This window comes from Canis lupus, chromosome 31, assembly GCF_048164855.1.
Source record: "Canis lupus baileyi chromosome 31, mCanLup2.hap1, whole genome shotgun sequence".
In the NCBI taxonomy this organism is placed as follows: Eukaryota; Metazoa; Chordata; class Mammalia; order Carnivora; family Canidae; genus Canis; species Canis lupus.
Genome location: NC_132868.1, coordinates 28068674 through 28096098, shown reverse-complemented (window position 1 = coordinate 28096098; position 27425 = coordinate 28068674). Strand labels below are relative to the sequence as shown.

General features: G+C 36.3%; 1 protein-coding gene across 2 annotated transcripts in view; it reads right to left on the bottom strand.

The window, feature by feature from the left end:
• Nucleotides 1–29: 29 nt before the first annotated feature.
• SMC4 (structural maintenance of chromosomes 4) overlaps nt 30–27425 on the bottom strand; it is a 39829-nt gene continuing 12433 nt past the window's right edge. For both annotated transcript variants that reach the window (XM_072807899.1, XM_072807900.1), the window contains 17 exons: nt 24020–24160; nt 22948–23098; nt 21167–21331; nt 18938–19171; nt 17103–17288; nt 15669–15830; nt 12542–12767; nt 12378–12457; nt 11344–11496; nt 9624–9750; nt 5725–5914; nt 4670–4814; nt 3838–4011; nt 3213–3395; nt 2813–3045; nt 1745–1928; nt 30–1283 (listed from right to left, as the gene is read on the bottom strand). In XM_072807899.1, the coding sequence (XP_072664000.1) occupies nt 1131–1283; nt 1745–1928; nt 2813–3045; nt 3213–3395; nt 3838–4011; nt 4670–4814; nt 5725–5914; nt 9624–9750; nt 11344–11496; nt 12378–12457; nt 12542–12767; nt 15669–15830; nt 17103–17288; nt 18938–19171; nt 21167–21331; nt 22948–23098; nt 24020–24160 (2887 nt within the window). In that variant the 3' untranslated portion in view covers nt 30–1130. The remainder of the gene's footprint in view (nt 1284–1744; nt 1929–2812; nt 3046–3212; nt 3396–3837; nt 4012–4669; nt 4815–5724; nt 5915–9623; nt 9751–11343; nt 11497–12377; nt 12458–12541; nt 12768–15668; nt 15831–17102; nt 17289–18937; nt 19172–21166; nt 21332–22947; nt 23099–24019; nt 24161–27425) is intronic.

The following is a 27425-nucleotide window of genomic DNA, read 5'->3' as shown; positions in this document are numbered from 1 at the left end:
TATATAATCTGGATTTAAAACAACCATACTTGAGTTCAAATCTTTATTTAAGTGCATGCTAATGTATTTACAGACTTAATGACTGTGCTATGATACAAGCCATCTTTATTGGATCTTTTTGGTACTTAAACAATGGCCGCTGAATATTGAACCAGTAACTTTTAGCTTTAATTCCTTAGGATCAATATCTAGAAATCAAATAGCTAAGGCAAAGACCTGATACCATACCCGAACTCATCTTGAAAACCAAGTGGTTGGGCAACCCTGGTGGCTCAGCGATTTAGTGCCGCCTTTGGCCCAGGGCGTGATCCTGGAGACCCAAGATCGAGTCCCACGTCAGGCTCCCTGCATGGAGCCTGCCCCTCTCTGCCTGTGTCTCTGTGCCTCTCTTTCTCTCATGAATAAATAAAATCTTAAAAAAAAAAAAAGAAAAAGAAAACCAAGTGGTTGCCAAGTTCCAGTAACACTGTTAACATTGAGCTGATGCAGTGCAGAAGAGAAAAACCCTCCGTCTTAGTTTGTAGGGGGGACATACTTATTTCTTCTTATGATGCAATGACAGTAGGTATTATTCCTTTTTAACCAACGAGTATCTTATAGTCATTCATTTTCACATCATCTCAGTTTTCTGGCCCTCAAAAAAAAGTTCCCAGTGTTGGGTAATAAATACAATGACTGAACTACTAAAACAAACAGGACTTCTTAAGAATTTATTCAATAGTAGTTGGCAGGCTTTTCAAGATCCATGATGGTATGCTGCGACAACATGATCTAGCTTAGAACTTTACTGTTCATGAATTAACACACTTCTTTTAACTCTGCTGGTAACAACCTGGAACTAAGGACAAATCACCTGACCCTCCCAGGCATCTTATAAAATGCTGCTGCTCCACAGCCTGCTGCTTATAAAATTGTCAGATTCGTACAGTCTCCTAGAAGCGGGTATATAGAATATTTTATTAGACTTTGTTTTTCCTAATAGCATAAAATAGAAACCAGTTAATTACATGATCCAGTTTAGGAATATATATTTTACATAATTTATAATCCTTTACAAATAGAAAATCTCAATAATACAATATGCTGAATTTATACTGATCCAATTTGAAGAATCTGGAGTATAAACAAATTCAACAAAGTCCTTTAGATGCAATTTGTTTTGGATTTACTGCAACACTTTTTGTTATATTGTATGTCTTGTATATTCCAATAAGTCTGTCTGAAATCTCAAACATATTATTTCGAAGAGAAATTATTATGAACTGGGCATTTTTTGTTTGTTCCTAAGGAGAAAGAAAAAATAGGTTAGAAGTATTATCAAGTAAACACCTAAACTTATCTGAAATGTTTTTTTCTGGGCAATAAATTCAACATTACTTTGATAATTAACATGAACAGGAATGATGGCATGGGTATAATTCATGACACAGTATTTGAGTCTGAGAGGAATTTGGGTAATTTTGGAAGAAGCAGAGTGGCCTAGACGTCTTCTAGTGGAAAAAAGATCTAAGCAGGAGACTAGAGATTCTAGTTGTGTTTCTGCTACTAATTTATACCATCGATTTATACTTTACATGTCCAAATTGGGAATATTTATTTCAAATAAAGGACTTGAGTCTCTGATACATAGGACATGGCATTAGAGTATAGGGGGAAAGCTCAAAAGTCAGTCAACAAATTCCATGTGTATCGTTAGGGGAACCTATAAAATTCTCAGAATGAAAACCTCTAAATGATTACTTACATATATATAAAATGCAACAATGGACACATTTTTAAAATCAAGGGCTGCATCGATCTCATCCATGAAGTACAGAGGAGTGGGTTTGTAGTGGTGAAGAGCAAATACTAAAGCCAATGAACTAAGTGTTTTCTCTCCTCCTGAAAGATTGAAGATCTTCTTCCAACTTTTCTTAGGTGGTCGAACACTGTATTAAGAAAATCTCTTATTAGTCAAATTACTTGAAAAACTAAAGATTTCATGATTTGTTTTCTGTAACTGGCTACTATTTTTCTTGGAGTTCTAATTTGCTTTCACAAATCTAAACTTCTTTGGGGTTACTTTATAAAAATCTTGGGATCCCTGGTGGCGCAGCGGTTTGGCGCCTGCCTTTGGCCCAGGGTGCGATCCTGGAGACCCGGGATCGAATCCCACATCGGGCTCCGGGTGCATGGAGCCTGCTTCTCCCTCTGCCTGTGTCTCTGCCTCTCTCTCTCTCACTGTGTGCCTATCATAAATAAATAAAAAAAAATTAAAAAAAAAAAATCTTACTGGAGAGTCAAAACACAGCACACCTGCCAAAATTTTAAGATTTAAACAGCAAGCCAGTAAACACTTCTTGCTGTTCTCCATTTCCAGTGCATTTTTTGGCTTTGCAATTTTAAAGTCCTGATGTTAAATTGAAATGGCTCAAAAATTTAAAAAGATGAACTACACAAATATTGCATAAAACATTTACTGCTTGCCCAGAATTTATGCTGTAAACTGCCAGTATGTAGATAAATTACTATTTACCATCAAATAAACTATAAATCTAATCTTCACCTCTCATTCTTTTTTTTTTTTTTAAAGATTTTATTTATTCCTAGAGACAGAGACACAGGCAGAGGGAGAAGCAGGCTCCACGCAGAGAGCCCGATATGGGACTCTATCCAGGGTCTCCAGGATCACGCCCTGGACTGCAGGCGGTGCCAAACCGCTGCGCCACCGGGGCTGCCCTTCACCTCTCACTCTTAAAGAAATACTGAGCGTCTGGAGAATATGTAGAGATCTAGAACAAGAAGATCCAAAACTCAGTACATAATTACAAACCTGAACATGATTCCTTCAGAGAAAGGATCCAAGCTGTCTACAAGTTCCAGTTCAGCATCACCTCCCAGAGTTAGCATTTGGTAGTTTTCCTTTAGTTTATTTGTTATTATATAAAAACCTGCCATGAATTCATTAAGCCTTTGTTTCCGAAGATCTTCATATGCCTGTCTAAAATGATCTCTTTCACAAGTAATTTTGTCCAGTTCTGCTACTCGCTGTAAGTATAATTCTTCCTATGAAAAGATTGAGAAAAATATCTATTCATTTACTCATTTAAGAGTTAACACTGCTCGCTTATTTATTTATTTACACTAATTTAAAATTAAAAAAAAATAAAGCTCACAACTTAGGCTAAGGACTAAAAAAGAAATAGATTAAATTATTAACAGTTTATTCATACCTTCTTTTTATACTCTGCAATGGCACCAAGGTTTGGTTTCATTTCATGACACTGGGCTTCTAAAAGTGCAATTTGATTTGTTATAGAATCTGGATTTTTGATTGCTTCAAGATCCTCTGGGCTTAGGACTGCAATCTCTTCAAGAGGATTATTTTCTATGGGATGCAGGGATATTTTTCCAATCTAAAAGTTCAATTCAGATGAGTGTTAGGGAAGGCACAGAACTATATAATTCATGATTTAAAAAAATCCATTCACAATATGACAAATTACTTATCTACTAAATATATACTAAGGAACTGTGGCTAATTTCTCTAGCAATTATTTTTCAAAGGACATCAAGAAAAATAGTTGTGGTGTTCCAAAGTGTTCATATAGACTTTTGTTAAAATCTCTGAATCAGCTCTGCGGTGAAAATTTGACTAATGGAACCATTACCCAGATTTTTCTGTATATAACAATTACTATATATTGTTCATTATATCCCCTATATACCTGAGAAATGATTATCTCTTGAAATTAAGAACCACAACCTCTCAAAAATAAAAAATAGAAATAAGAAACATAACTCTTTTTCATAAGGGGTATTTTAAAATGACATTTAACTAAATGGTAACAATCTTACCTCTTTTTGCCAATATTTTATCTTAGAATTATGTTCAGCAATGTGACCATCTATTTGTTCAAGTTTCAACTTAATACTAAGTGCATCTTTTTGAAGAGCATGTTCATTTTCTTGAATTATTTTTAATTCTTGAAGTAGATTACGATGTTCTTTCTGGATCTCTGGTAAGGACTCCTAAAAACCAAGAAGAACTACTACAGATAAGATCTTCCCACATGGAAAGAACAGGTATACTTACATTACAGAGATGAAGTAAATGCTCAGTCCCTTTGCCCCTTACATTTTAAGTCTATTTACAGAAAAGTTACAGTACTCTTTTTTATTTTTAAAAAGATTTTATTTATTCATGAGAGGCAAGAGAGGCAGAAACACAGGCAGAAGGAGAAGCAGGTTCCATGCAGGGAGCTCAACGTGGGACTCAATCCCGGGTCTCCAGGATCTGGCCCTGGGCTGAAGACAGATGCTCAACCTCTGAGCCACCCGGGCTGCCCCCAGTACTCATATTTTCATTGTACAAATGTTACTTATAGAAGTTTTTTTTTTTAATATGATTTTTTTAAAAATTTTTATTTATTTATGATAGTCACAGAGAGAGGCAGAGACAGGCAGAGGGAGAAGCAGGCTCCATGCACCGGGAGCCCGACATGGGATTCGATCCCGGGTCTCCAGGATCGCGCCCTGGGCCAAAGGTGGGCACCAAACCACTGTGCCACCCAGGGATCCCTTATAGAAGTTTTGAGCTAATGAGTGCTTACTATGCAAGGTATAAATGCCATATATCCAACTCTTTAAATTACTTCAAAAACCATTCGCACCCATCTCCAAGTCTTACCTCTGCGGCAGTTGTATTCTGATAGACCTCTGCTGCTTTGTCCTCAACACTTTTTAGTTCTGCTGTTAAATCCTTTACTTCTTTCTCAGTGTCTTTTATTTCTTCCTCTGTGCGGAAGACTGAGTCTTGAGCTTTTTTAAGATTTCTAAACAAGCAAAATGATATATTAAACATGTAACATGTGATTTGTTATTCTTATGAAAACAACAAAAAAAACAGATTTTACTATCACAGATTTTTAAGATTTATGATTAAACTGCCCTTGGAATCGTTTTTATGTTATACATAAATTGCAGATTCTTAAATTTCTCAACCCATGAAGTTATACCTCAAGTTATATTATAAATAATACCTCCCAGTTAGGGCAACATGTTTCCCATGGTAACAACTTTGGGAAGGGAACAATAACTATTTTTTCCCTTAATGAAGTTACTTTTACTTTGACCTGTGTGTTTAAGTAAACTTCTGCTCCTAACAAACAAATGGCTTATTAGTGCTTTATATACCTGAGCCAGACACTAGAGTAACTTAGATTAATTCTCAGTCTAATTTTAAGATAAGACAGTTGTTCAGTTTTAACATTTTGTATACATATTTAGCTTTAATGATCTAGAAATGCCAATATTCTAAAAGTTAATTTAAAAACAAGACCTATGAATGGTTAAGAACTTTTCTGAGTTGGGACAATAGAATAATCCAATTAACTAAAAAGTAGGTTACCAAGGCAATTTTACTAAGAGGTTTCATTCTTACTTATTTGCCTAAGATCTAGATCTATTTAAATTAATAACCATTTACTCTAAGCCAGAGAAACAAAATGGATTTTTATGTGCACACAACTACACTTTACCAAGGCACATCTGTTTACCACTTAAAACACACACAAATGATCATCATAAATATTTATAGGTTTCCCTTTAGTTAAGTCCTATTAGATAAAAACATGTCGGACAGGCTTAATAAGTAACAGCAAAAATGTTTAAAGGACATTAAATTTAAATATAAACCCCTTTTCCAACATGGAGGCAGGAAGAAAAGAGGTTAGGATACCACACCTGTCAGCAGTCTTGATTGCTACTTGGGCTTTAGTAATAGCAGAAGCACATTCATCTAATTGCTTATTTATTTTATCAAGTTTGTCTTGTTGGGCCTTCAGTTTATGGTTATTGATTTCTACGATGGTATTGTGTAATCTTTTAACCTCAGCTTCTACTTTACCAGCTCTCTCAGCCACATTGTCATATTCTGAAATAAAAAAAGAATTCATGTTTCTAGGTTCACACATATCACTTGTTACATGTAAATTTCTTTAGTCATATAACTTAACCTGATGCACACAAAAGAAATTTTCACATTTGGGTGAGTGTATTTAAAAACACCACCCTACGTCAAACAAACGGTATTATAACCACACATTGTTAAATTCTCTGATTTAGCCACAGCATAATCCACTGATTTCTAAATGGCTTCATGCCCTTAGGCTTTTTTCAAAAATCTTTGCAACTTTTTCTTAGGTACTTCTTTGACTATTGGTCTCATAATGATTTTTACCCTCAGACTATATGCCTATTAACTTGCCTGTGGTAATAAAATACTGTCATCATTATTTCGCTAGCCTAACAGTTCTAACTCACATGTTGTAACCAAGTGGGGGAGACAGGATGAAGTGGCACCTTCCTCTGTGGCACAGAAAACTAAGTTACATTTCCCAGATTTACTCATTTCTAGGATTCAGACAGAATTTGGGGCCATTCAATGGAAAGAATTCACATAATTTGAAAGGCATACATGATGAATTGGACGTATTTCTACTGACAAGCAGAGAAATTTGCATTTTCTTGGTGGCATTAGAAATTCTGTGATCCAGTCAAAAGCTTTGTGAACATTGACAGGCAGGAACACAAACTTGGTGTGAGTTACAGTAGGTGCAATGTGCTGCTTCTGTCGATAGCTATGATGTCATCTTCCCAATTTGAGAGGACTTTCCAGAGTGGTTTAAGAGGCAGGATAGATCCTTTGATGGTTTTGTAGACTAGCTAGAATAGCGTGCATTGGGTGGGGGGAGTGGTGTGGGGCTGCAGAGGAAGAGAGAGAATCTCAAGCAGGTTCCATGCCCACCTTAGAGCCTGATACAGGGCTCAATCTCATTATTCCGAGATCATGACCTGAGCCAAAATCTAGAGTTAGATGCTTAATCAACTGAGCCACCTAGGCGCCCATCATATATGAATTCTAATCATTATACAATATAGGAAGAATGAATGGTGGCAAAAAGGTGAAGAGTTCAAGCTATTAAGAATACATAATGTCTAGAAAAGGTAAACAAACACTGAGCTAACTTACGGAAGAGTCCCACAAAGCTGCTATAGGAGGTATATGGCCATCTGACAGAAGAGAAGGGGAGATTTACTGAGAACATGATTGGATGAAGACTTAAGGCGACTGCTTACCCTCCACTCTCTTCTCTGTCAGGTAGGTTGGAATTAAATAAATCTCCACATCTTATGATTTATCATTTCTATGTTTTTGTTTCTCCAATATCAGAGAATTCTTTCAGCCCATCTTTCTTCTTTAACAGAGAAAGAAAGCAAGCACAGAGTGGGGGAGGGGCAGAGGGAGAGGCAGAGGGAGAATCTTAAGTAGGCTCCTTGCACAGCGGGAAGCTTGATTTAATGACCCCAGGATCATGACATGAGCCAAAATCAAGAGTTAGATGCTTAACTGACTAAGCTACTCAGGGGCCCCTCAGACCACTTATTGAATTTAATTCCAACTCCTTTTTTTTACGTTTCTGAAATCACTTGGCTCCTCAAACAAAACAAAAAAGTCTTTTTTTTGGGTCTTCTATATCCCTCTTTTATGCCAAGGACATTAAATATATACTTTTAAAAGTTCTATAGTGCCAACACTAGTAATCCCCCATGCCCCCAATACTCTGTTGAATGAATGGTCTTGCTTATAGTTGCCATATTAAGTCAAATTCCATTAGGTTGCCTGTGTGCTCTGCTCACTTATTACAGAGCACCAGTTACTATGGGGGCTGGCACAACTTACACTGGGGGATGGAACAAAAATGCCCCTGGAAAGGTTCCAACTTTTAGAACATTTTTCTTTTTTAAAATTATCTACCATGCATTTCTTTTTTAATATCTATAGTAGCAGGTCTATTTAGTAGGAGGAAAAAAAAACCCTATGGCATATATAATCTATAATTTTGAAGTCATTATTCTATAACCACCTTGCCCACCCTTTATTCTCTATACATTTTTAAAATTTTAAATTAATGTCAAGTATTCTATTTTAAAGATATGCTTGCAGAAATGGGTCCTTTATAAAAGCTACATACATACATACATACATACACACACACATATACAGGGCTCCTAATAAAGTCTTCAAACAAGAATGAAATACAGATTCCTGCAGTCTCTATAAAATTGTTGCTATAAAGGACACATTTTTGGCCTCTCAACCGACAATTGGGTACAATGAAAACAATTCCGCAAAACACTGGTTATGTGTGAGGAAAAAAGTGTGAGTTAAGTCAATATGTAAGAACAAATCTAGATCCAAAATAAATGAAAGGAAAAAAAAAATCCTGTCAATGATGCCACTTCCCCATACAGCACTCACTCTCCAGTGGCTATTTCTCATGGAGACCTGGCTTATAAGGCTCTACAAGCCACTCTGGCTTCCTAGTGTTCCTACACTCCCAGCATACTACTACCTCAGGGCCTTTATACTTACTCTTCTATGATCTTAGAATGCTCTTTTCCCAAGTATCTAATGGTTAGCACTCATATTTCTGTTGGGTCTTTGCTCAAGTAGCCACTGTGTCTGATTCCCTAATTCTCTGGTCTATTAACCCTTGTTTTATAATCACTTAGCACCACCCAATATAAAATGTAATATATTTGTTTAGCTCCCTTATCTGAAGTTTGAGGTCCTTAAACAGATGAACTTCATTTTGTTCAATGCTCAATGACCAGTCCCTAAAAAAAACCTGGCCATGGCCAGTAGTAGCTGCTATCTGAAAGAATGTCTTTTTTTTTTTTTTTTTAAAGATTTATTTATTTATCTGAGAGAGAGAGAGAGAGGGAACACACAAGCCAGTGGGGAGAAGCAGAGGGACTCCCCACTGAACAGGGACTCCCCACTGAACAGGGAGCCTGATGTGGGGCTTGACAATGGGATCATGACCTAAGCCAAAGGTAGATGCTTAACCAACTGTGCCACCCAGGGGCCCCTGAGTTCTTAATAATAAAAATTCAGACAAAAATAAAGTTAATGTGGGTACTGGTGAATATTCAATGTACATAGTGGACGTGTCTACTTAACAGCTTTTTACCTCTTTTTGGAGCATTTGGATAATTACAAGATCACCCCAATTAGTTTTTTTATTGGACCATCAGTATTTACCCTCCTCACAAACAGAACCGTAACAGGAGTCTTTTTTTTTTTTAAAGATTTTATTTATTCATGAGAGACATGGAGAGGCAGAGACATAGGCAGAGGGAGAAGCAGGCTTCCTGCAGGGAGCCCAATGTGGGACTTGATCCCAGGACTCTGGGATCACGCCCTGAGCCAAATGCAGATGCACAACCAGTGAGCCACCCAGGTGCCCCAACAGGGGTCTTTCTTAAGGATGTTATAAAAGGCTAACTGTGTTTGCTGGATTCACTAGCTAAAATACCATCAGCCAGGAAGGGGTCAGTCATTTTAACCCCGTTATTCCTTCCTCCTCCTCCAAGAAGATGCACATCTATGTTTGATTGCAGCTAATATGCAAAGAGAAGCAGGGCTGCTCAAGTATGTGATTAGTGGATTTCAATTTCAAAGCCAATCTAGCTATAAGTCTATGAATTCCCTTTCTTGCTTTATAATATTGGTGGAGCACTTACATAAACATTAAAACTTATTTTTAACATGAATAAGCATGTATCCTTAAACATACCTGTTTTGAAAACACTAACATTTTCTTCTAGTAATTTCTGCTTTTTTTTGTCAGGGGCTGTAGCAAGTACATTAGCTTCAAGTTCCTTAACTTGGATGTTCAAATATTCTTCTTGCTCTGATAAACGCTATAGAAATGTTTTAACATTACAGGTCAATATTTTAACTTACTAACAATAACATTTGCCTTAAACACTTTGAATGAAAAAAAAGAAACCTTAAAATCTTTTTTTTTTTTTTTTTTGAAACCTTAAAATCTTTAATATAAAACATGAAAAATGGCCAACACACACATGAAATTTGTAATTCATCACAAAGACAGGTTAAAATGCTGGTTTTTTTGTGCAGATCAGCAAACTTACAATTCACTAATGATTACACCTAGTGTTCAGACTTGGAAAAATTATTACTTGCATTTGCCACTAAAAGTAAATGAATCAGACCAATCTTTTTGAGGACAATTAGGCATTATCCAATAATGCCTCAAACACTGTACACACAATGGGTAATAACCACAATTTTATGAATCTAACCTTATGAATCTAACCAAGGAAATAATTGGATGAGTTATAAAGATATACCTAAGAAGGATATGTTGTTTAAAGACAGAATTTAAAGTAATCCCTACACTCAACCTGGCACTTGAACTCACAACCTTGACAAGGATCAAAAGTCCCATGCTCCACTGACTGAGCCGGCCAGATGCACCTAACAAGAATATTTTAAACACAGCAATATTCATAATGTGGAAAAGCATTTATCAAATTGTGATATGAAGAAAATGCTTAAATGCAGCTGCAAAGTAAATTTATGTTGGTCTGGAAAGAATACTAAGGAAGGTTTAGTATGACTCATTAAAAACCTATGCATAGGGCAGCCCTGCTGGTGCTGCGGTTTGGCGCCGCCTGCAGCCCGGTGTGTGATCCTGGAGACCCGGGATCGAGTCCCACATCAGGCTTCCTGTATGGAGCCTGCTTTCCCCTCTGCCTATGTCTCTACCTCTCTGTGTCTCTCATGAATAAAAAAATAAATAAATAAGCAAATCTTAAAAAAAAAACCAAAACAAAACCTATGCATAAATTCGTATCTACCAAAAACACACAAAGACTAGGTATTTATATTAAAAATTTGAAGGATATACATAAAAATTAAGGGTAGTAATCTGCAAATTGTTTTTTTTTTCTTTTTTAAAGAATTTATTTATTTATTTGAGAGAGAAACAGAGAGAGAGAGAGAGAGAGAGAGAGAGAGAGGGAGGCAGACACATAGGCAGAGGGAGCAGTAGGCTCCATGCAGGGTTTCTGACATGAGACTTGATCCCAAGTCTCCAGGATCAAGCCCTGGGCTGAAGGCGGGGCTAAACTGCTGAGCTACCCGGGCTGCCTCTGTGGTTTTTTTTTTTTTAAATAGTAGGTATGTACTGCCTTTTCCTAATTAGGAAGCATTCTACTTTGAAAAGAGAATGAAAATAAAGGGTCACATAGATATTAAGAGAAGACTCCATGGGGTATAAATGGGAAAGAATAGTTGTAGCTGGAGCAAAATTCATTCAACAAAGCATTTATCCGTTAGTATTCAGAGAAATGAAATCAAGACACATGATTTCCACCTAGAGAACCATTCCTCTTCCTTATATTCTAAAACTGTAAGCAAACAACAAAATGCTTCTGCCAAATGCTACTGAATTCCAAAAGTTTTAGTTAATACTGACAAAAGGGTACCTGGATGCTTGCAGTAAACTTTTCCAACGTATTCCTCATTTCTCGTTCATTATGCCTTAACTTAACTACTGCTTCTTCCAGTTGTACTTTCTGTTCCTGGATTTGCAGTGCTTTTTGAGAGTCTCTCTGCAACTGTGATTCCATTCTATTTACCTATAAAGAATACCAGTGAAATAAATTTACGCCAACAGTCATTTCAGATAAATAGCCAAATCAACTTAAGAATGAAAAAAAAAAAACCCCAAACTTCTAATTTTAAAGACTAGAATAAAACCAAAAACCCAGTTCCAATTCCTAACCCTAAAGCTTGAGATGGTCAAACTAATTTCTGCATCACAGAATCAAATCGTAAGACAATTTTAAGTGCTGTATTCATCTATTACGGCATAAGAATTTAAGTGGAAGGACAGCAACTATTTCAAAATATGAAAAACAAGCAAAACAAACAAAAAAACAACAAAAAACCCACCCAGCAAACCAAAAAACCACAAGGTACACCTCTTTGGAAAAAGTTCAGTATCCAGGACATTGAAGTATGTATTTTTAAGGATTAAAAAAGTATAGTGTTCTGATGGGGTGACTGAACATAGAAGTTTTCTCTAGACATTTTGACATTCTCATAGACTTGTGGTCAGGCAAAATATTTTCAAATAAAATTTGGAAATAGGCATCAGAAGTCTTTGCTATACTTAAACTATTTTGAAATAGAAAAAAGTTTTGCATTGGAACAATAATTGTATGTGAAAAAACATTAAATGTCAAATAGTGGATAAATTATGAAATATCCATATGATCCAAATATATTACTAGAAAGATACATATGTTGAGCATATACTTTCTAATTAACATGTTTTATTTTTAGAACTTCAAAGGGTTTTATATTTAAAAAAAAATCCCATAGCTTATGTCATTTATACAAAACCCAATCTGTTAATTTGAAATCTGAGTATATTTAAAAAGGCTGAATTTTACAGTACGTATGTTAACCATCAAGAAGTTTTAAAGAGTCTGACTATAATTTTATATATGCTGACCTCTTCTTCTGAGATTTCAACAACAACTGATGAACCCATCCTTCCTTTCATTACTTTGCTTCCACCACCAGTCATTGTACCTACGGAACAGAGAAGTCAGACTTAATCGTCTCCCCCAGAAAGATTAAATAAACTCAATAGCAGAGGAAAAAAATGATTATTACCTGACTGTTCTATGATTTGCCCTTGTAATGTCACCACTCTCCATCTTCTATCTTTTTGATATGCTACTCTTGTGGCTTGATCTAAGTTATCAGCAACTAATGTATCCCGTAAAGCAAAGTAAAAAGCTTGGCGAATTTTTTCATCTTTTACTTTTACTAAATCAAATAGCCGAGGAGTATTTTCAGGAGTTTGAATTTTGGTCATTTTATTCGCCCATACTGCCATCTAAAAGTTAAGAAAAACAATATCATTTCTTTCAGGTACCATTTACATAATATACATACGTGTGTATCATATAAGAACATGTATACAAGGTTCTGAATATCTGCATAATTGAGCATAATTTTACTGTTACTTAAAAGAGTTACTGTAGGGGTGCCTGGGTGGCTTAGTTGCTTAAGTGCCTGCCTTTGGCTAGGGTCTTTCATGATCCTGGGGTCCTGGGATCCAGCCCTGCGTGGGGGCTTCCTGCCTAGTGGTTAGTCTGCTTCTGCCACCCCCTGCACATGAGGGTGTGTGTGTGCACTTTCTCTCACTCTCAAATAAAATCTTTAAATAATACTTATAATTCTATTCACAGATGATATATAAAATCCTAGGGAATGCACACATACAAAATTAAACCTAATATTTCAGTGAAGCTGTAAGATACAAGATCAATATACAAAAATTAATTGTATTTCTATACACCAGTAATAACCTAAGAATGAGATTAAAAATTCTATTTATAATGTTATATTTAACAAGACAAAACATCCAAAACTTAGGAATTTAACAAAAGAAACATAAGAACTGTACACTAAAGACTATAAAATATTATAGTATGGACTTAGACCTAAATAACTGGAAGAAATCCCTGGTTTATGGACTGTTAAGGTTTACAATTATTAAGATGGCAATACTATGCAAATTGATCTACAGAGTCAATGCAACCTGCATCAAAATCCCAGCTGCCTCCTCCCCACCCCCAAAACTGACAAGCTTATCTTAAAATTCATATGGAAATTACAGGGATTCAGAACAAAGGAATCTTGCTATCAAAGAACAAAATTCAGGGTGCCTGGGTGAATCAGTCGGTTAAGCATCCAACTCTGGACCTCAGGGTTGTGAGTTCAAGCCCTGAGTTGGGCTCCACGCTGGAGGTGGAGCCTACTTAAAAAAAAGGGGAGGGGGACAAAATTAGAGGATTCCTGATTTCAAACCTTATAACAAAACAATAGTAATTAAGACAGTGTGGTACTAATTCAAGGATAAACCTACAGATAAATGAAGAGTCCAGAAGTAAGCCCTTACACATTTATGGTCAGTTGATTTTTGACAAGGATGCCAAGAAAATTCAATGAGGGAAAGCACAGTCTTTCCAACAAACGGTGCTGGAACAACTGGACATCCATATGCAAGAGTAGAATTAGATTCTTTACACTGTATTATAAAATTAACATGGATTAAAAGCCTAAGTGTAAAAACTAAGGTCACAAAACTCTTAGAAGAAAACAGGAGGTCAATCACCATACCTTTGGATTATGTAGTAACTTCTTAGATATGATACACAAAACATTAAGAAACCAAATCTTTAAAAAAATGGACTTTATCAAATTGAAAAAAAAAATCTGTGCTTCAGAAGAAACCAAGTAAGGGACAAAAACCCACAGAATGGGAGGAAACATTTGCAAATCATGTATCTGTCAAGAGATTTGCAGCCAAAATACATTACAAAAAAAAAAAAAAAAAGAAAAAACCAAACCACAGTGAGAGGGGCTCCTGGGTGGCTCAGTTGGTTAAGTGTTCCATTCTTGATCTCAGTTCAGGTTTTGATCTCATAGTCCTGAGTCAAGACCCATGGTTGGGCTCCACACAGGATATGGAGACTATTAAAGAAACTGGAAGCTTTATACATTGTGGACATGGGGTAGCCATAGTGGCAAAGTTAAACAGTTAACAGGTGACCCAGGAATTTTAATCCTAGGTATTAATCAAAGAGCTGAAAACCTGGGTCTGCACGAAAGTCTATACGTGAATGTTCATAGCAGTATTACTCATATAGCCAAAACGCAGAAACAACATAAATGTTCATTACTGATGGATGGATAAACAAAATGTGATATATTCACACAAATGGAACACTGGCAATAAAAAGGAATGAAATGATTAATGCTACAACATGGGACATGGGTAAATTTTGAAAACCTAAGTTAAGATACACATAAAAACCTACATATTTAAAAAAAAACAAAAACAAAAAAACCCCCTACATATTGTATGATTCCATTTATACAAAATGTCCAGAATAGGCTAATAGAGATTTTAAGTTGTGGGAGGTGGGAGATAGGTAGTGACTGTGAATGAGTAATGAGATTTCTTTGGGGTCATGAAAATATTCTGGAATTAGTGATCTTATTGATACACTAAAACCCACTGAAAACTCTACACTTTTTTTTTTTTTTTAAAGATCTTATTTATTTTATTCATGAGACACACTTGGAGAGGCAGAGACACAGGCAGGGGGAGAAGCACACTCTGTGTGGGGAGCCTGCTGTGGGACTAAATCCCAGGACTTGGGATCATGCCCTAAGCCAAAGGCAGACGCTCAACCACTGAGCCACCCAGGTGTCCCTGAACTCTACACATTTTTTTTTTTAAGATTTTATTTATTCATGAGACACAGAGAGAGAGAGAGAGAGGCAGAGACACAGGCAAAGGGAGAAGCAGGCTCCATGCAGGGAGCCCGACGTGGGACTCGATCCCAGGTCTCCAGGATCAGGCCCTGGTCCTAAGGCAGGTACTACCGCTGAGCCACCCGGGGATCCCCAAACTCTACAGTTTAAAATGGTGAATTTTATGGTATGTGAATTCTATCTCCATAAAGTCTTTTTTTAAAAAGTAGTTATTGATGGTGGAAATTAAAAACTTAAGCTACAGTCACTCCAATATTGGAATCTGTATTCCTTCAGGAAGGCATTACAAAGTTTCTTCCTACAACTCTTTGACCTTGTGACCCAAAATACTCAAAACGTATCAGGTGTTATTTAAATAACTAGAAAGAAAAAAAAAAAAAAGCTAGGGTTCAAATCAACTAAATTTAGCACTTTAAAATTAAATTATAGGTAGCTTATTATGAATACCCACCTTATCCAAACCTATGAAGGTTGCAACTCCAATATTTTGTCTTTTAAGGAAGTTCACACAATCTTGGGCTGTATCAATAGAGTCAACAACAATGTAGTCTAATGCATGACAACAGGATGAAATAGCAACATCGTATTTTTCATCAATTGCTCCTAAATCCCCCTAATAATTAAGAGGAAGGGGAAAAAAAAATCAATGCACAATCATTAAGAAATTAGGCACAAGATCATTTCATTACGATTCCTACAGATTTTTCATTACTTTTACTTGAAAAACTATACTTATGGATGGTTTAAAAAAAACACATAAAGGGTACACAATAAAAAATATGTGTTCCTCTCAACCTTCCCCTTCTGAAAGGGCAATCACTAGTTTTTAATGTGTATCTTTTAAAAAATGTATAGGTATGCAGAATTTGAATTTTTAATGAAAGCACAAAATCAGAGAACTGTTCATTGCATGAAAATATATAATGTGAAGATTTTAAATTCAACCTTAAAAGTACTATGATGCCATAGTACGCAAAATAACTTCTCAAAAAATAAAATTTTTAATTATTGAAAGCCAGCCAGCTAGGATTATGTAAATCCTGATAAAACACATTGGCTTACTTACTTATTACTTAGCCATGCAAGCAACTTTCACAGGTTAGCTTTATTTTTTCCATGAGACCAAAGAATAGAATCACTTTATCTTCAAGGAAAATAAGGCAGAAGTCACCTGATATGACATGGAAGCAACTCTGCGGCATAATTTTCATTTGCCCTTATGAAACATTCTCTTTCTGCTTCCTTCTCTGGAAAGCTGACTCAAGAACTATACTAATTGGCTCCCTTGGTTCTCTAGCTTTAGAGAATGTGAGGCATCAACTAGAGGTGGCAGGACAGGAGATGAATGGGGTTGAAATAGTTACCTCGTTTTTTTCTGGCCAGCCTCTAGCTGTGGCTAAGCTCTCTTCCCTCTTCAAGTTCAGGTGCAGTAATGGTCTCCACTATTGCTAGCCCTGGGTTTCTCTATTATCCCTTGTTGATTTCCCTAAATTCTACCCACAACCTTTAGTATATTGGTATAAAATCCAGAATTTATCAGTCTTATTTTTTAAAGAATAAAGTGGTTTTGTTAAATTTCCTTATCACTACTAGGTTTATTTGGTACAAAAAATTGATAATTATCTAAAATAAAAAAAAACACAAAAACAAAAAACCCAACCCCCACCAAACTAAAACACTTTTAATATGACATAACCCATACCACTAAGAATTTTATCATGCCTGAAGAGCAAAGTGTTTAAAAATGAATGTCTTTTCAAAACTAAAATAAATGTTATTTCATGCACAGTAACTTAGTATTACAATTAAGTCAAAGGAAAAAAATTATTTACAGTATCTTTCTTAAGAAAAATACATATTCATTTTCCAAATAAATCTACTTTACCAATCTGCCATATATTCCTGGAATCCTGCCAGATTTTTTTTCTTGAATTATTGCATCAAGGACTTTCCCTCTACTTCGATTCATTGCTAAGGAGCTCTTTGCTTCTTCAACTTTTTGGAAAAGATCACGAACCAAACCTTTTAATTTTATTTCTTCTTGTGTAAGTTCTTGAAGTTCTTTTTCTTTCTGAAAGTGTGAGTAGAGAACATGAATCCCCAGAAGCATATGCCCAACCATAGCATAGAATTAGTTGCAATGCCTCATAAAAGGAAAGACAATAAATACTTGAACTAGAACTAAACTTCCACCTCGAACTGTTGGGTCAGACTCGAAAATATGCATGGGTTTTCTACTTTAAAGGAACATAATAAATTATATGGATCAATAATAAGGAACGTAAGTGAAGTATGGTTCTAGTAGTACACTGATTGATAGAATGAGTTGAGCTACAGCTGTGGATATGCCAGTTTGATACCACATAGTTATGTATTGAGGGTGTCTGAATTAAGGTCTGAAACTAATAAAAAATGGACCTTGGTACAGGACTCAGAATATGGGTGACCAGGCAGGACTATGGTTATACTGTACTTTGCATTCTAAATAATGAAAGATATTTATATTTATTATTATATATGTAATTTTTTTTTAAAGCAGTTTTCTAAAAAAAAATTTTTTTAGAAAGAAAGTATGTACACGAGTGGGGGGCAGGGAGAGGGAGAGAATCTTCAAGTAGACTCCCTGGTGAGAGTGGACCCAACCCCCCCAGACTTGGGGCTCCATCCCATGATGCCTAAGATCACAACCAGAGCTAAAACCAAGAGCTGGACACTCAACTGAGACACCCAAGCACCCTAAAAAAAACAACAACACAGCTTTGAAATGAAAGGGAACATGGTAAGTGAACAAACAGTACTATTGCTATAGAAAAATGTCAGGGTGCCAAAAAGAGGAAGCATATACACCTGTAACATTAACCCCCAAACTTTCAGTTTCTCAATCTCTTTAAAGCAGTCACTTTTTTTTTCCTAACTGGCATTCTCCCTATCTCCTGGCTTTGAATTATTACCTGTATTATCAGTCACAGTATCAGATAAAAGCTCAAGTTACAAATATAATTTATCCCCAAATAAACTGAATCACCAACAAGATAGAAGTGGTCACTGGACAGAATTTAAATTTAAATTAATTCTAATTGGTCATGAAATTTCCTAATGATCAATAGTATATATTTACTAAAATGACAAAGAAATTTCTTTTCAGTGTAATTTCTGTTGCCATCTTAACTAATGAGGCTCTGGAAATTAAAGTTGTGAAATTCCTTCAGAGACCTAATTCACTCAAGGATAAGGAGGGGTACCTAATGAGCTAAGTTAGATACACTGATTAGTTTAAAACAGTATGCAGTCTCAACAACAACAAACTCTGAAAGTTCAAAATCAGAAAAAATATACTAAGACAGTTCTTTTTTCTTTTTTTGATAGTTGGTTTCTATGTTCATTCTTACACATGTATTTAGCTTTTTCATTTATCTCTGCAGAAACTGTTTACACTTAAACACAAACTTTCTTTTTTTAATAATTATTTCTGTGGAAAATAAAGGTGGTAGTGTTATTTACTGTTTGACACTTCTGGGGAGAATATAGTTCCTTGATAGTCTCAATTCATATTATACTGAATACTGAAACCAATTCCATTCTTTTAGGGAAGATTACACTAAATGAAAAAAGTAAATCTAAATATATCAGTCACATGTTTAGATTCGAAAAAAATATATATAAAGATAAAAATTGAAAACAAGGGTTGATAAACAATATTCAGATGAAATAAAGATTTACCTCTTTTAATTCCAGCTCAGATTGAGGGAGTTTTGCCTCTATATCTCTGATTGCAGCTTTCCTTTCTTTGAGAGTCTCAGAAGCTGCAATTAGAGCTTCCTTGGCCTTATTTAATTGAGACACTGCAGTATTATGACGACTGAGATAGATATCAAGTTCTGATTGGGCTACATCCATCTTTGAACGTGCTTCATTCACCGATTTGCTAAAACCCATAAGTTCTTTCTCTCGACTCTGTTAAAATATGATGGACTCCATTAAATCTGAAATACGTTTTCAAATCTAAGCTGAAATAGAAACCGTACATGTTGAATTCAACTTTAAAGAGATTCTACAAACATATATATATATATATATATATATATATATAAAAAATAATTTTTACGATTTGAGTCATATCAGTAGTTTCTGCCTAGTTGCCAATGTTCATCATACATAAAGTCTCTTCCAATTAATTTCACAAGAGTTTAATGAACTTAACGTCATTTTGGAGATTATAACAAGAAAAGACTGGTTTAAGGAAGAAACATTGGAGTCTCAACTCTAGATCCATGGTCTTTCACAACTTTACCTGAATGGTGAGGTATAAGGACTATTCAGCAGAAAGTTTCCTCAAGTATATTTATGTTGAGAATCTTTGTAAATTTTATTAAGTAAGGCCAGGTAATCCTCAACACTAGTTATGTGACAAGTGAGCAGAAATTCTGGGCCACTGTAATTGTGTAGAAAGGACCTATATATTACAATAGTGGCATAAGAAAGACCTTTACAAAAGCTCAATTCTTTCCTCTCACACATAAGGGAAGAGGCCCAGGCCCAGGGGTTATGTGCAGTCATGAGATGGTCAGTTTAAATGTCTGATGGTGAAAATCATGAACACTAATATTCACACACTGCTCATAATGTTCTAGGCCTATTCTGGATGTTATGTATGAATTCTTTAACATTAACAATCTCACGAGGTAAATACTATCATCATGCTTATTTTGAGGAAAATGAATCAGTTTAAATAACTTCCTCCAAGTCATGCAATCACTCTTAAGTGGCAGAACTCCTGTTTTCAGCTACTACATTGAGGAATGAAGACACTTGGATGTGTGTCCTGGCTTTGTCATCATCCCATGGTGCCAAGACACATAGTAGTATTCAATATATATCAGACAAGCAAAAGTGACATCTGTATCCATAAAGTACTATATCATGAAAGCTACTGCATTATCTATTGCCATTTTACCACATGGGCATCCTATTTGTGAAGTTTTGTAGTGTGGTATTAGAAAATGCCCCTATTCCAGAACAGAATCTACTAAATCTATAACTTTCAAAAAAAACAAAAACAAAAAAAAACAAAAACAAAACAAAACAAAAAAAACACCAAACCCTCCCCCCACCCCAACAAAACTTTACTGAGGTATACAAAGTTTGTACAAAAATCTTTAACATATATATATATGTAAGCCTTACATAATTCATTCATATAACATAAGTCAATTCAACTCAATTACTATTATAATTTCTACTCAACAGACTCAGTCTTGCCAAAAGCTGCGGTGAATATAAACAAGGAAAGCTAAGCTTCCTGCATTATACTTTTTTTGGGCAGCTAAGACATATCAATATTACTACTTCACACTCTCGTTTTATTAATGAGGTGCTAAAATAGCCAATGCTTGTATCATTTCTTACTTTCTAGGCATTTTATGTAAGAAAATGCACATCTATGTTCACGAAGATTTACAAGATTAGTATTTTTTTCCATTTTGAGAAGACTTGGGGGCATAACACCCCACGCAAGATCAGAAATGATAAATGACCCTGACCCAAGAGGCATGGTTTTAACTATTACACAATTGCTACAGGAGAAGAGAAAGGTAGATATCAACCTATGGTTAGTGTGGTTTCATGATTTTATAGGTGTTAACCAATTAAATTATTTTCTTGGTAACTTAAGGGAAGACAAAAGAGTATTTGATGAAATCAAAAGACTTAAAGAATGACATATATAACAAAGTATTTGACATGACCTATTTCCTGCCATCACCACAGATTCTTTCTTTTTTTTTTTTTTTTAAATGGGAAAGTAGAAAACACAAAGGGGAGAGTCTAGGCTGTTTTTAGGAACATTAGATATTAGAAGTCCAAAGTTTTTCCAATAGTTCAGTTTTTACTATTACTACACAAAAACATTCTTTAAGTTAAAAATAAATAGCAACTGATAAAGAATCTTACTTCTTTTTCTCTCTGAAGCCCTTGTGTTTCCTGTTTAAGGCTATCCATGACTTCTTTTAACTTTTTTTCTTCTTTCTCTTTTTCCTTCTCAAGGGCACTGTTTCGAGTTGTCGTCTCAGTTATGATCTTTTCACTCTTGGCAGGTATACTTTTAAATTCTTCAACCTGATTGTAAAATAAATTAAACTTACACGAGCATATACCTTCGGACTATCCACCATCATCAATATTTGACTTATTTTTTAAAAGCATTTCTTGGTGTCCTCTAGGTAGATCTTTGTGCTTTTCTCCTTTGTAATCAGGCTTGAATACCTGGTTTTAGCAAATACTTCCTTAACCATTTACACCATTTTTGTGCTTTTAGTTTAATAGAAAAGTTAATTCTATTAATTTTTCATTTGTTTAGGACAAAAATTCTTCCTAGCTGGCCATCAGGTCTTTCTTCCTTCTGCTCCATTTTCAGGCTGTTATTACCCTTCTTCATCAATTAATACATTTGGACTACATGGAATTTCCTAGACTGTCCCTTCAAGGAATATTGCAACTTACCTCAGATTACTTTTATACCTCTTGGGATCCCTGAAATCCTAAAATCTTTCAGATTCCTGAGTCACCATATAGGACTAATATCTTATTCCACTAATACTTTTTGGTAATAACCACTCATTGACATTTGATGCCTAAAGGCTAATAAAGTAAGTTACAACTGGCTTAGTCTCTCCAATTTAAGGGTTACTATCAAACCCATGTTATTTTGTTTATCCTGATTAATCTAGTACTAGAGTTCAACATTTCCTAAAATGACCCTCAAACACTGATTCACACAAGATTTATTCCCATAGTGAACAGAAAGAATTTTGCAAACAAACTCCATTTGGGAAAATACAAATGAAAGACTCCCAACTGATAATTAGGGACCGATTCCCAGGAAGTTAGGCATTCTGGTCCAAACTTAATTTTTTTTAAAAGATTTTATTTATTCATGACAGACACAGAAAGAGAAAGAGAGGCAGAGACACAGGCAGAGGGAGAGAAGCAGGCTCCATGCAGGGAGCCTGATGTGGGACTTGATCCCAGGTCTCTAGGATCACATCCCGGGCCGAAGGCACCAAACTGCTGGGCCACCGGGGCTGCCGGTCAAACTTAATTCTTTTTAAAGCCTCAAAATTGCCAATAAACTTCTTATAGACTTTAAGCTTTCCCTTCCCTCCTTTCTAAGAGGGAACTCCTACTCTGATACTCTTTACTTGAACAAACAGAAGGCAGGTAATTTTAAAAGTCCAAAATACATAACCAAAAACATTTCTTTAAACCATTACCCTAAGAAAACTTTTTTTTTTTAATTTTTATTTAATTATGATAGTCACACTGAGAGAGAGAGAGAGAGGCAGAGACATAGGCAGAGGGAAAAGCAGGCTCCATGCACCGGGAGCCTGATGTGGGATTCGATCCCGGGTCTCCAGGATCGCGCCCTGGGCCAAAGGCAGGCGCCAAACCACTGCGCCACCCAGGGATCCCAAGAAAACTATTTTTTCATCAAATAGTGTTACTAATCTCGCAAATATTTCCCTAATAATATATGCCACAGAAAAATAAGCTCTAAATTTCAAAGCCAATGAACGCCAAGATTTACCTGTGGAGAAAAAAAAAAATCATGTTCAGATATAAATCCTAACACATTTAATATTCAGGATCCCAACTCACTTTCTTAACAAATAAGGGACTGACAATTCCATGAAAAATAATGAAAATTAGATTTGATCAACTCCTTCAAAACCTACCTTTTCTTTATCTTTTTGAAGTTGTTTCTCCAGTTTTTTGGCTTTACTTGAAGCATGTTTTAATTTTTCACGAACTTGAACATCTTCCAAATCTAGCTGTGTAAATTTTTGTTTGTTTTCCTCAATAAATTTTGTAATTTTATTCAGTTTTCTAGCAAAGAAAGAGAATTAGGTCACTATTTTGGATATCCATTTAAAGCCATGCTCTGCCTGGGACCCTGCTGCTGTAAATGTAACTAAACTCTTACAGAGAAGAGCAGATCCTATAGCTATTCATTTTCAAACTGAGCCTCACCTCCCACTAAATTTGAGGGAGCTGTTAAGATGTGATTATGAGTTGCTTTGTCTAAGCTAAATAGGAAATACTACATTTTCCAATGACTATAATGTGAAGGTATAGGAAGAGTTTAGTATAAATTTAAGTAAAACTCATTTTAAAGGAAAAAAAAATCACATAGGTGAGAGATATTGGTGTCACCACATACTGACACAGAGAAAGGTCAGGATAAAACTTAAAACAAAACCAAACCCAAAAACACACCAACCTCACAAAACTACCTAGAGTAACCTAGTTCTACCTCAGTTAGATGTGTGGACTATCAAGACAACTAACCTGTCAGGTTAAATGTTAATTTTTGCTGTGATGTTTTGTTATTGTGTTCTGACGCTAGGTGGCAGCATCCTCTGCTGTTTTTAAGACCAGTGTTGGACATTCTATTTGTAATAATCAACTGGATGCAGGGCAATTAAATTGTTTGATGAGAGACTCCTAACTCTGGGAAATGAACAAGGGGTGGTGTAAAGGGAGGTGGGTGGGGGGATGGGGTGACTGGGTGACGGGCACTGAGGGCGGCACCTGATGGGATGAGCACTGGGTGTTATGCTGTGTGTTGGCAAATTGAACTCCAATAAAAAAAAATAATTAAAAATATTTTTGTTTGAAAAAGGAAACCATTTTATATGCTGGCAAATCCATTATACTTATGTGCTAGCAGTAAGTTTATATATAAACGCACATGTAAAATCATGAACTCAACCCAAATACTTTTAGTACTTTCCAAAAGGTTATTACTTCTCTACATCTTTTACAGCTTTATTCTTAGCTTTCATTTCATTTGACAATATACTGCTCTTCTCATTAATTTCTTTGGTATCTTCGTGAATTTTTTCCTTCTGAGTTTCCATTTCAGCAATTCGTTTTTGTAGATCATAACTAGAAGGAAAAAAAAGAATCAGAGATCCCAAAATGCCATTTCTAAAATTGTGTAGTAAGTTTTGGTAAAATTAGCTGTTTCTAAAGTATTCTTAACTGCAGTCAACTTACAATTACCTAGGGCTTTGGGGGGAGAGACAGGGAGCCCTGCAGCACACACCTAACTCAGGGTCAAAGCTAGAATTAGGACAAAATAAGATCGGCTATTATAGAATTATAGGCAATAATTATGTAGAATTATTAACATTAATGAACAGCTATGAACCCACTTCCCAACTTAAAGTAGGATACTTAAACGTCAACTCTGAGGACTTCAGGGATAGGCGGCAGAGTAGGAAGATCCTAGGTTCACCTCGTCCTAAGGATATAACTAGATAACACCCACATCAATGTAAACCCAGTAACTGCAAAGACTGGCAGGACATGACCCAGGGCTACATGTAACAAAGAGGCCGGCCACAGTGATGGCAGGAAGGGTAGAGATGTGGCTGGGACTAAAGGGATCCACGAGAATGTCCTTGGAAGTGAGGGGTGTCATGAACATGAAAAAAGGAGTGGAACAGACCCTCACATCAAGAATCCCAGGAATGGGAAAAGACGAATGCCTAATACATATGGCTCTGAAAACTAGAGGGCCTAATTTCAAGAGCTCTTATAAACAGTGAGGTGTCACACCTGAAACTTTCAAAATCAGCAGTCAGAAATGGATGAAAGGAAATGGAGATCTGACCCTTAAAGAGACAGCACAACAAAAAGTTCCCACGGAGGTAGAGCACAGAAGGAACAGTTTGAAAAATTGGGATATACGCAAAAGGAGTTTTATCTACTAATCTCAGAGAACGTGCTGGAGGCAGATACCTTTAAGAGACTCTACCAGGAACAAAGAAGCTGGCAGGCGCCATTTCCCTCCTCTATCTTCCAGCCTAGATATAGGGGACACCTACGTGAACCAGGGCAGTGCCAACACTCTCCACTTACCTTGCAAAGAGCATGACCCTCCACCCCCGAATTCTCTTGCAGTCCTGCCCCCTCCAATATACCCTTGGCCAGAGTCCTTCCAAAGCAGTGCTAGAAGCCTAGCAATGTACAAACAGTACAGATAGGAACAAGCACCACTCCAAAGTGACGTCTGGCCTGGGTATCACACACACCAGTCTGACTGAACCCCAGCAATGGGTTGGGAACAGACATCTAGTCTGGCTGCAGGCTCTGCCTACCAATGAAAGCTTCTCAAGGGACAACAGGGTAAGTGCCCTGCAGTTCAGTGCCACGGTATCTCTGGCAAATGCCTCATCTGATTCAAGTCAAGCCCGAAGTGTCCCCAGATTGGCTCACTAACAACACAGGGAACAAACCTTGCCCAAAAGGCAGAGAGAACCATTGCAGATGACTGGACTGAATGAAGGCAAATGTGCAACCACATTAGTGAGACACATGCAATACACATAGGAGACACTCCTGTGGTGTCAAGTTCTGTTGCACTGCAGGACACTACAGGACCTCTTCTTTATAAGGCAACTACTTTCAAGAGCAGGAGACAAAGCTGACCTTCCTAACACACAGATAAACAGAGTTGGACAAAATGAGAAGACATAGGAGTATGTCCTAAATGAAAGAACAGGAAAAAACTCATGAGAGGTAAATAGAACAGAGATAAGCAGTATGTTTGATAGATAACTTAAAGTAATGGTCATAAAGATCCTGATTGAACTTGAGAAAAACAGTGGAGGATCTCATTGAGACATTCAACAAAGAAACCAAAGACGTAAAAATAAGTGCCAGATGGAGATGAAGAACTCAACAACTCAAATTAAAAATACACTGGAGGGAATAAATAGAAGCAGTAAAAGAATGGATCTATGACATGGATGATAGAGTAATGGAAAGCAATCAAGCTGAAAAGGAAAAAAAAAAAAAAGAGACTTAGTTCCCATTAAATGTAATAACATAATAGGTTATAGGAATCTCGGGATCCCTGGGTGGCACAGCGGTTTAGCGCCTGCCTTTGGCCCAGGTCGCGATCCTGGAGCCACATCGGTCTCCTGGTGCATGGAGCCTGCTTCTCCCTCTGCCTGTGTCTCTGCCTCTCTCTCTCTCTATCATAAATAAATAAATAAAAATTTTTTAAAAACATAGGTTATAGGAATCTCAGGAGAAGAGAGAAACATGGGGGCAGAAATTGTATTTGAAGAAATAATACTGAAAATTTCTCAAATCTGGGGAAGGAAACTGAAAAATAGAATTGCCGTATGATCCAGTAATTCCACTACTGGAATTTATCCAAAGTATATGAAAACATGAATTCAAAAAGGTGTATCAACCCCTATGTTTCCTGCAGATTTACAATAGCCAAACTAATGGAAACAGCCTAAGTGTCCATTGATAGATGAATGGATAAAGAAAATGTGGTATGGGATGCCTGGGTGGCTCAGTCACAGTTAAGTGTCTGCCTTCCATTCAGGTCATGATCCCAGCATCCTGGGATCAAGCTCCAGGGTCAGTCTCCCAGCTCAGTAGGGGGAGTCTGCTTCTTCCTCCCCCTCTGCCTCTTCCCCTGGCTCAAGTGTGTATACTCTCAAAGTATTTAAAAGAAAATGTAGGGATCCCTGGGTGGCGCAGCGGTTTGGCGCCTGCCTTTGGCCTAGGGCACGATCCTGGAGACCCGGGATCGATTCCCACGTTGGGCTCCCAGTGCATGGAGCCTGCTTCTCTCTCTGCCTGTGTCTCTGCCTCTCTTTCTCTCTCTGTGACTATCATAAATAAATAAAAATTAAAAAAAATATTTAAGAAAAGGTAGTACATATACATACAATGGAATATTAGTCATCCATAAGAATGAAATCTTGCCATTTGTAGCAACATGGATGTATCTAGAGTGCCTAAGTGAAATAGGTTAGAAAAAGACAAATATCATTTCACGAACATACGGAGTTTAGGAAATGAAACAAAACAAAGGAACAAAGAAAGACAAACCAAGAGATCTTTTTTAACTACAGAGAACAAACTGATGGTTACCCAAGAGGGGATGTGGGTGGCAGAATGGGCAAAAGACGTGAAGTGGATTAAAAGGAAGAGCACTAAATATAAAATTGTTGAATTACTACAGTGTATACCTAAAACTAAGATGATTATATTGGAATTAAAATGATATAAAAATAAGCATCAACTTTAATACTACGGTAAAAACCCCTAATTTAATGAATTTGTTATATAAAGTAATTTTTAGAATTTTTCTCTACTTCAGTCTTTATTTTTCTTAAATACA